This window comes from Poecile atricapillus, chromosome 1 (assembly GCF_030490865.1).
Source record: "Poecile atricapillus isolate bPoeAtr1 chromosome 1, bPoeAtr1.hap1, whole genome shotgun sequence".
NCBI lineage: Eukaryota > Metazoa > Chordata > Aves > Passeriformes > Paridae > Poecile > Poecile atricapillus.
The window spans coordinates 35,121,137-35,131,905 of record NC_081249.1 but is presented as its reverse complement, the minus strand read 5'-3'; the positions used below and the strand labels follow the sequence as shown (position 1 = coordinate 35,131,905).

General features: G+C 38.9%; 1 protein-coding gene across 2 annotated transcripts in view; it reads right to left on the bottom strand.

Moving 5' to 3' along the window:
- Nucleotides 1–3,176: 3,176 nt before the first annotated feature.
- Nucleotides 3,177–10,769, bottom strand: part of CD99 (CD99 molecule (Xg blood group)) — a 29,834-nt gene continuing 22,241 nt past the window's right edge. The window contains exons 5-11 of one of the 2 annotated variants that reach the window (XM_058861646.1): nucleotides 10,352–10,393; nucleotides 10,153–10,185; nucleotides 8,726–8,797; nucleotides 7,344–7,382; nucleotides 6,735–6,845; nucleotides 5,870–5,923; nucleotides 3,177–3,304 (exon numbers count right to left, since the gene is read on the bottom strand). In XM_058861646.1, the coding sequence (XP_058717629.1) occupies nucleotides 3,279–3,304; nucleotides 5,870–5,923; nucleotides 6,735–6,845; nucleotides 7,344–7,382; nucleotides 8,726–8,797; nucleotides 10,153–10,185; nucleotides 10,352–10,393 (377 nt within the window). In that variant the 3' untranslated portion in view covers nucleotides 3,177–3,278. Of the gene's footprint in view, nucleotides 3,305–5,869; nucleotides 5,927–6,734; nucleotides 6,846–7,343; nucleotides 7,383–8,725; nucleotides 8,798–10,152; nucleotides 10,186–10,351; nucleotides 10,394–10,769 lie in introns of both variants that reach the window. The other variant, XM_058861638.1, reaches the window with a different exon arrangement.

Sequence of the window (10,769 nt, the reverse complement as noted above, 5' to 3'; positions counted from 1 at the left end):
GAGCAAGCTGCAGGCCCCATGGCCTGCCAGCCCTGCCTGAGAAGCTAGCCTGAGAATTTCATGGGAGGATTCAAAACAATCCTCAAAGACAGAAAACAGCCTGCAGGTGCTGTTTGTCTGTTCCCGTGTTTTCCTTGCAGGAGAGGGTCAGGGGGTGGTGAACCCCACTGACCAATGATGGTAATGTAGCACTTTACTAACCAATAAGAGTTTCCTTTCTGTACTTTCCACGAACTAGTCTATATAACATGGCTGTAGCAATAAACTAGAGATTCTCTCCTGTTCTGACTCCCTTGAGAGTCTGTGTCGTTCTTCCTGCCGTTCCCAATTAGAACGACAAAGAAATGGAAGTGTAGGGGGTGTTCCACAGGAACGGTACAGTGCTCTTTGTTGCCATCCATTTTAACTCAGTTTGATGGTAAAGGTACCTCGCAGGGATCAACTTGCAGTTTGGACCTAGAAAGGACAGTATTTTTTTCATTTCACTGCAGTCTGATTGAAATGTGTATAGAAACTATGTTAATTCCCGTATCAGAAAGTCAGTAGCAGCTCATAAGGCCATGATGGGCAGCAGATGATCTGTGGGACATGACTCTAGAACTACTTCAATAGAGTGGTGAACAGTGGTTAACTGATAATGTTTCCTGTCCCAACCAGTGGGAGAAATAATAAATTAGAATATTTAGGTCTGCTAAATACATTCTGCAATGTAATGGCAGTTGAACGATCAAAGTTTCTTTGATCGTTTTTGGGTAGTGAGGCAAATAGAAATGTAGCAATTAATACACCAATAACTTCGAGTGAACTGCAACCTTTTATCCAGGTGACAGCAGCCAGTCTTTCTTCCTTCTTCCACAACTCCAGACTGTGGAACCATAACTGGACAAATCAGTAAGTTGGAAAGATCAGTAAATGTGTTACTATTTAGGCACTTGGCAACCCCTGCTTTGCCTTCTCATTCAGTTATGGTCCTCTCACATCAGAAGGTGAGATGACACATGGCCCTGCAAAAGCATCTACTGCTAAAGGATCTGGTATAATTGGATGAGAAAATTAAATGCCATTAAGTTTGCCCATACTAAGATGTCTAAGTCTTAGGTTCAGTATTCTGAAATAGCGTATTTAATTCTATAGCATACTTTCAGTAGATTCTGAGTTACAAATCCTTTTCTTCAAAAGCTATGCCTGTCTTTCACACAGACAGATGTATTCTCTACACTTCACACAGGTATGCATCTCCTGTAGGGAGCTCAAAGCTTTGCTGCTCCTGGCCAACTTCATTCCAAAATGATTAAAATGTCTGTACAAAATAAACCTGAGCTGCTAATGGAGAGGAAGACAAACTATCTAAAGGATCCTTCCCTAGGTGAGTGAGCACCAAGTTTTTTATTTTCAGAACCAGTGAGAAAAAGAACGTCTAAATCTTTTTTTAAAATTTATTTTTAGAAAAAACACAATGTTGATAGGTCTTAATAAGTAATTTTTAGGCTCACAAAAGCTGAAAAAGGATTCAAGAGTCTTGGTTAGCTAAAAGCTAGTTTGAGGTCCTCCTGCCATTTTATCCCTAAGAAACATTGACTTATTTTTATTTATTCTACACTTGGCATAGATACATCTGTTTATTCATGTAGACAAGCAGTACATTTCTTTTCTTTTTATTTACATAAATCAAATGTTTATGTAGGAATCACTTTTGCACTCTGAAACACACTTAAAGGCTTTAGCATTTTATACTAAAAGCAGACCTGGGGCAAAAAAGAGACTTACAAACTAAATCCATAAGAAAATACTAAAAATTGTGTAAAGCTTTGTTGCAAGCTAAGAAACATGTACAAGAAATTCTTAAATGAATTATCCTTGGCATACATTCATATTTGAATGTACAGATATATTTACAGGTTTAATATCCAAATTCATTAATTTCTAAGTTCTAAGATGTTCCATGAAACGTCACCTTCCTGTAGAACTTTGTCAGGTGGCTGAAGCCCATTAATAAGACACATATAGTAAAACTGCATAAAAATTTAAAGCAATTAGAATGAAAGAAAATCAAACAGGTCAGACCATTCCTTCCTGACAGAACTAATTATTATTACAGATTTAGTCCTTTAGCTGTTGTGAGTTGTAGTTTTCCATGTTTCCACAGATCCTTGAAACCTTCCTGTTGCTTTTAAGAGCCACAGCACAGGCAACAAGTGCTTTCAGAGGAGGATGCAACCATAGGTGATCATCCTAGGGGAATCCTTCACAAGTCCAAAAACACTTCTCACATGTTATTTCTACTGTTCAGTGGATGCCTGTGGAGTGAGGTTGGCTTGTTCTAGTCAGACTTGCTGTAGTTTGGAACTGTGGTACTGTTTCTGTCCCTTACACAGGTATGATAAGCCTTCTGAATTCAACACTATTTTCCCTTAAGCTTTTGGCTATGGAAGTCTGCAGATAATCCCCACCCCCAAGTACTCTATCCACAACTGTTTAGACAATGCCAAACATCAATGTCACCAGAAAATCCAATTACGCTTCTGATCTGCAAAGCAGGCTTTTCCACAACTGACCAGCTCTGTACTTGCTAAGCAGGAAGAGGCAGAAAGGGTGAAGGCTCGGTGTGCATTAACTTTGGGTTTTCTCAATCTGTACCAGACAGATGCAATGAAAAAAAATCTAAATACAAACCAGAATTTTTGTCTCCTGAGTGCTCAAGCACAAGCATCTCTTCCCTGGCAGCTGGCCCAGGCAGCTACGCAGATTGGATCAGCAGCACCCACACCCAGATCCACCATCCATACACAGCGAGCCGCTTGCTTTCAGGTGCCCACAACATACTCCAAGTTGGTTGGTTGGTCCACTCACTGAGTACAGGTTATTTAAAAAATGTTTGTATTGTTTGAGAGCAATAACATAACAAAAAACATAACTGCATATTGGTTTTGGAGAGGTAAGGAAAAGTTAAGCACACTGAATGCACTTGACAAACACCCATTTGTCAGAGGAGTCAAGGAAAGATGTAAAGGCACAACATATTTCTATACTCCTGTCATTAAGGCCATGTATTGGTGTGCAACAATGCTTCACAGGGCTAACCATACAGAAGTACTCAGGTCTAAGTCACAGTCCCAGAGGTGTTTTAAATTAGAGCTGTTTTCTCATGAAACTTCAGCAGGCTCTGCTGTTCATAATTTGCTTTTTGGTTTCTTTCTTTTTTTTTTCTTTTTTTTTTGGCAGAATGCAGGTTGTTTATCCAGTTCCAAAGATCTGTTCCTCACCACTCTTTCTTTAATTTAGTTCTCCAGAAGTGTGCGCTGAACTGAAAAGAGAAAAACAATTCTAGGTTAGTGCACTAAGTTGGCATACAATGTAAGTTATACATTACTATGTAACAGTTTATGCAGCCAACAACTTTCAGAAGATGTCTGACACTGTGCGATGAATTTAGGTAAGCAGAGGCTTGATTCTGTGAAGCCAACCGGCTGCCTAGCAAGGGATATTACATCCCAGATTTCTTACTCAAATAACCGCATCCTACTATATCAGGGAAGTGATCTACACTTGCAGAGTAACACAGTTCAGCATTCAGTTCTTGCACATACAAGCAGGCTGCTCATTCAAAAAGTAAGCTACTGAAAGCAAGTTCCTGGGTTCAGGAAGTCAAAGATAGGTTTACATAAAATTTTAAAAAGACAGACCTATTCTGCTATGCCATTTGACCTGGCTTAATGAGAGACTGCTTCTGACTGGAAGCCATGTAGGTACATCTATTACCAAAAGCAGCCCTAACATCTGCTGCCTCCCAGAACTCAGATCAGGAGCAGCATGATGACCATGGCTGCTCAGTCTCTTATCTCAACACATGATCATGCTTGTCTGCAAAATATAATAGAGGCATGAAATTTGGGATGTAATATGACATCAACATGTATGTAGAAATAACCATATTTGGTAACATCCCAAATGTGTCTTTACGGGTTAAAATAAGGTATGCATCACCTGATGCATTTCACTTTTGAGTTCTGGTGAATCTTGGCCAGAATTTTAGCATAACCCAACGATACCTCATATTTTAACTGCCTTTGGTAGAGGACTTTGCTTCCCTAATGCACAGCTGAATTGAGGATACCTGAGTCTCTTCAGTTCTTACAGCCAATCATAAGAAAATGTTTTGTACTTGAGAGTTTTATATATTTAACAGCTTTAAGTATTTATAAAGAAGATAATGAACCTGATAAAAGTTTATAACAAACTGATGCAATACCTGAGAAGAATAAGGCAAAATTAATTTTTTAATTATTAAAAAAACCAGAAATAGTTCTGCAGGTTTAAGATTAAACTCCCAGAAGAATACACTGCAAATATATACTGCTTTGAGATTTTAATACTCAGTACTCCAAAACCAATGAACTTCAGCATGAGATTATAGTGCTTCTTCATTTGTTGACCAGTCACAAGGGCTGGAAGGCTGAATTTCCACCTATACCATTTCCTCCATATCTATCCACAGATTCCTGGAGCTTACCACCTGCTCCATTAGCCAAATCCCCTACGCAACCGTATATGGAAGGGTTCTCAGTGTTCGTTTCTTTAAAAGAGATCCTTCCACAGCTCTCACCTTTGTAGAAAGATCAATTGTATGATGGTTCTTTCATACAAGGATTATTCTCTGTTCACAACAGAGAATGCTTTAATTATAACATGCTAGTGAGTTCAGTCCTCTCTGCCTCCAGTATAGTTTAATCTCTGTCCAAATATCATAAACTTTTTAATATACATTCTTGCAGTGTTCTGTATCAGTTGATAATTATAATTAGAAAATATTCTAATCCGAAAAAATACACACTAATAAACTTCCAACTGCAGTTACTCATCACATTGATAGGGCAGGCTTGTATTTTCACAATTGCCTCTAATGATACTTTTGCAGAGAAAATTCAGTTCTTCATTTTCTCTAAGCTCCTACATTTCAACACATTCTCAAGGCAATAAACCAATCTGTTCAATAAAAACTAGAGAAAAGTGGCCATATTGTCAGAACTAAATGCTTGATTCAGTTCTAAGTTTGTTGTCATGGTAAAATCACAGAATCACAGAATCATTTATGTTGGAAAAGACCTTTCAGATCATCCTTTTTAACTCTTACCCTAGGACTGCCAAGTCCACCACTAAACCATGTCCCTACATACAACATCTATATATCCTTTATATATCTTTTCCACAGATGACAACACCTCTGCTTTCCTGAGGAGTTTCTGAGCAGCCTGTTCCAATGCTTGATAACCCTCTACATGAAGAAAGTTTTTCAAATATCCAATCTAAACCTCCTCTGGCAAAGTTTGAGGCCGTTTCCTCTTGTCCTATCACTTGTTACCTAGGAGAAGTGACTGACACACACCTGGCTACAACCTCCTTTCAGGTGGCTGTGCAGAGTGAAAAGATGACCCCTGAGTGATCTTTTCTCCAGGCTGAACATCTCCAACACCTCCAGACACTCCTCATAATACATGTGCTCCAGATCCCTCTCCAGAACCATTGCCCTTCTCTAGACATGCTGCAGCACCTCAGTGTCTTTCTTGAAGTGAGGCACCCAGAACTGGACACAGCACTTGAGGTGTGGACTCACCAGTGCCAAGTACAAGGAGACAATCACAGCCTGTGACTGTGGCCTGGTGGCCACACTATTGCTGATACTGGCCAGGATGGCACTCACCTTTATTGGCTACCTAGGCACACTGTTAGCTCATACTCTGCCAAAATTGTTAATTTTTTTTTAAAAACAAAACAACACAACTCATTTTCTCCAGTATGTTAGATGTCAATAAAGTGCATTTAATAGGATCCCCACCAAAGAGCTGAACTTCCATATAGATTCTTGTCTTACCAGGTGGCTCAGATTGTGCTCCCCTATGGCTTTCCATATTCACATTCTCTTCATCTGCTGGGAAAAAAACAGATATTTAGCATTCAAATTCTCTTATATTTGAGGTTCTTGATAGACAGAGACAATTTGAGAGAAGAAACAGCAGTGAAGAAAATGGGCTGCTGATAGTAGTTGAGTTGCCCTGTTTTATCTGCACATTAATTTAAACATGCATGGTAGAGATGTTATTCATTTTCCAAATTTCCCAAGTTACATAACAGCAGTGCCTGACTGAATGACTGCTCTATCCCTTCACTAAATGGAAAAACTTAAACAGACAAAACCAAAGCTTCTGCCCCTCCTATCACCCACAGTCCTTCCCAAGTTCTCTGATCCAAGCTGTATCTTATTTAGGTGGAAAGGAAGCAAGCAATAGATGACTGCAGAAGAATCATTTGGGGATGAACATTGGGTAAATTGTCATAAAACTAGAAATAGGTAAGGATCTTGTGAAGACACAAAGACAAAATTTAAAGAATTAGAAACTACAAAGTATTTTTCAGCATGAAAAAGTCTCTAATCCCCAACCTCCACTTGATTCTCCTTTAAAAGTATTTTTTGCAGTCTCTCCTGCTTATCTTTTAGCAAGAAGTGCTTTTATTCTAAGAAATGTAAAGCTTTAAGTCCTCCTAGTTTTGAAACTCTAATTTTTGGGCAAAGAATTTTTCAGTCTTAGATGACTAGCGGGGAAGGTTACTCCCCATGAACATAAATTCACTGAGCTATTACAACTACTTTATGCAGAGGATCAATTTATAACCCACATATAAATACAAAAATGCATGTCTTTAGACAATAGGAAACAAAACTAATTTGGAATTCTTACCACTTTGCTTGAAACAGAGTTTCTTCTTCTGGTAAGCAATGAAGCTAGATACTGTTCCAATTAGAGCAGCACCCACAGCACTTACAATTCCAGCTATTGCTCCTGGAGAAGCTAAAAAAAAACCAGAGATGTTTGTATGCATTTTTCAGAACTGAAAGCCATGTAAAAGTATCATCTCAAAGTAAACTCTGTGAACACTTCCAAAAACCATTAAACTGAAATTACATGAAATTGTAATAATCAACTCTGTGCATAATGAAAAGGGAATCCTCTCATTTATAACCATTGATTTCTTATCAATGTCCATTGTTAAGGAACTTAAGCATTCCACTAATTAAAAAAGCAACCCTTTCATAGCCATATCTACTTTGTATGCATGCAACCCCTGCATCTCTGAGACCTTAACACTTAGGAGTCATTTGTAATACAGAAATGTTAAAGCACTGAGGAAGCAGAGCTTAACAGTAAGAATTCCAGTTTGCACAAGCTTTTTAATTGTAACACACTCCCAGTAGTGACCATTTTAGCAGAAGATTAGCAATCAGAAACCCCGAGAAAACAAGCTTCATACATTCAAACACCATCATACACACAAATTCATGCATTTACCCTCTTCTTGGCCAGTTTTTGGAGTTGGGCCCTTTCGCTCTGTAAAAATGAATGGAGAGTTTACATTTTATATGTCTAAAGAACACTCATCATTGACAAATGTTTTGTCAATTAATTATGCAAAATTACAAACCATCTATTACATCCATACAGTGCTAAACTGGCACTGAAACTTTCCGTTTTCAAAGCATGGCTCAGAGCAGTGCCAACTCCAGCCTTGAGTGCTCAGCACTTCTACAAAATGAGCTCATAACATTTGTGAAATCTGGTTTAATAAGCCTGTGCACCACCACAGAGAACTCATACAATTTCAATTTACTCATTTACTAATTCAATTTACTAACTCTATCTGTCATGTGCAACTCATAACACTGAGGCAGGAACCTGTCCAGATGAAACCACCACACGAGTCTCCACAGATGTTTCTTGCCCCTTCCAATTTTCAAGTACTGCCCCAAAGGAACCTTGGAAAGGGAAAGCTACCAAAGAAAGCGGCATCAGTAATCTCTACCTAGGACAACTCTCCAGAGAGTTAGCACATTAGCACATCCCAAACCTCATCAAGATACTTAAACTAACTCTGATCTGGAAATAGTAAAATTGCAGTAACTCACCAATTAGACATAGCAAAGTGCCAACAAAAGTTTGTCAAGCTACGAAAAGATTTTACACTGCTCAGAGTATAGAATCATATGGTGGCAAAAGGACCTTAGAGACCTTAGCCATCACTGAGCTTGAAATCCTCTGCCACAGGCAGGGACACTTTCCACTAAACCAGGTTGCTCAGAGCTCCTTCCAACCTGGTCTCGAACACCTCCAGGGATGGAGCATCCACAACTTCTCACTTCCTCACCTCTCACCTGTCCTATCACCACCACAGCAAAGAAGTGAAGACAAAGCATCACTTGGAAGTGAAAAGATCAGTTCATCCTGTGGGACAAAGGAAATCCTTGAGAACACAAGGTGGACCCTCTTCTGGCCTACTCCTAGACTTCCCAACTACAAGAACTAAAAGAAACTGAGAGTATGTCATAAAAGATCAAAAATAGCACTTGAATGACATTAAAAACTGTATTTATGGTTAATTTTGAAATACGTACTGCATTCACATTTCAGTTTTAGAAGCCATCTTTCTTAGCATAACTGTAAAAATCACTGAAAATTTTTGCTCTAGACCAGTTTTGCCTCTTAAATATTTGGGGCTTTTTTTTTCGGCAGAGACAGAGCATATTACTTTTGAACTTGAAAGTATGCTCTTAAGTTTCAGATACCAGAACCAGGTGTGTTACAAATTGGAGCATGTCTAACCAGCTTGTGAGCAAGCTTTAATCAAAAGCTCAGGTAGCCATAGAAACAATATGAAGCACAACCTGCTGTCTTACCATTGCTGCCACTGCCATCACTTCCTCCTTTTGGGGAATTGCCATCCAATAGATCAGAATCATCAAATGTGTCTGTAAAATAATGCAAATAACATTGCCATGTTTGAAGTTCAGTGAATAATACACACCAAGGCATATAACAGCATGGAAATTTTCTCAAGACCATTCAACTGAATTTGTGGTGGTTTTAGGCTCAGCACCAGAGTCACAATGTTTAACCTTTTACAAGCCCTCACAATGTCAAGTCCCTTCAGCTCAGCACTACACAGCTTGACAGCAGAGTTCCTTTCTCTCGACTTCCTGAACAACTGAGAGAAGTCAGTGTCCAAGAGCAGGTAGTACTGCACAAATCAGGCTATGCAAGCAAGGAGCCCTATAAGCTGCTTAACTCTAATAGCCCAAATCTCACTGTACTGCAAAAGCAAAGAAAGAACATGGACAGAAAAGGACCATTTACTTTTAAGGCTGCAATTGAGAATGACTCTTCAGAGTTGGGTCTTTAAGTCACAAACAGTCCATATGTACTTCCCTTCTCTGATTTATTGCAGGACACTGAAGTAGTCCCTCTCCATTTCCACTAAACCCTACCCCGTGGAGCTTTCCTGTCTCCCCCATGGCACCTTCTCCTCCTTCCCTCTGCTGCCAAATGAATATTTAGTTCACACAAAGCAAATGTGTTTCAGGCAGAAAAACTAAAAGTATTGCATCAGAGGATGTTTTAGTTGGGTGCCAAAGGCACTGTACTGCAGCATGCAAGACTTAAATTCAAGTATCTGCTGCAAATCAGTCTGGTGAAAGAACAAGAACTGAGGCTTGCATTCCAGGGCTCTTTACCACCATGTTTGTGAATAATGGCATCATCACATCTGCATCCATTTGAATCTGTTTCGTTCTGGGTTAGGCACAGATGGAAAGGACCTCTAAAGGTAAAGGGAAGGACAGGTATTTTAAACCTATCTTTCAAACACAAATATTTGTATTTCTTGATGACGCCTTTAAATAAAAAAAAGAAGCAACCCTTTAACTTGGAGCTTTAATTTTGATCCTTTAAGAATAAAGATCACAGACAGTTGCTACTTACTTTTGAGCATGACTAGAAGGGATTCAGTTTGTAAAGGAAGAATTCAATCCAATACATGGGTGCTTCACCACAGGCAGCCAAGAACAGCATTGCCTCAGGCACACACACACACACTTTCCCATCCTGCCTCTTCCCCACATCATCCTGTTTTTAAGTGAAAGTGACTCAACTGGTTTGTTTTGGAATTTGAAGACTTGTGCAAAGCTTATTTGCAAAACAACTTTTTCTCAAACTTCCGTGTTTGATGTATGCCACACCTGACATACATAGCAGGCAATTATCAAGGATCAATTATTAGTAGTGTAACTGAGACAGTAAAACCAGAAGTTTGTGCTAGAAGCCTTACCAGAGCCTTTAGGTCGATCTCGCTTGGGGTTATCTAATCACAGAAGAGAGATTTAGGAGAAAAAAAAACAAACAAAAAAACACAAAAGAAAATGTTAATATAACAAAACTGGACTATAGTACAGCAATGTTCAAAGGGACTAGGAGAGATTAACAAACACTCCTTTGCTGTTCAGAAATTCCTGTTAGATCGGTCTTACCAGTGTCTCTAGGATTTGCAGGAGGTTGTGGCTTTGGATCATCTGTAGACAAATAAGAGTTGGAATAAATTGAGCAAAATTACTAGTGTGAAGAAACCAAAAGCAAAGCATGTAGTAACCTTGAAAGATGGTCTGACCTAAATATTGTATCAAAACTTCCCTATGTAATTTTCCTTTCATTAACTAATGCTATGTTTCTTTGGTTATTTTAGCTAAACACTATGCTTTAATGCCACCAATAGTTTTCCTGCTACATTAACCAGCATGTCAGATCCTTGCTAGGATGGAACATACACAGAAAAACTCATTAAGTCTTTTGCAGCATTTTAATTTGCACATCTGATTTCAAAGGCTGAACTTCTTTAAATTTTTCTACCAGGTACAGATTACTTGGCTGTTTTCTCTTTTAAAATTACCA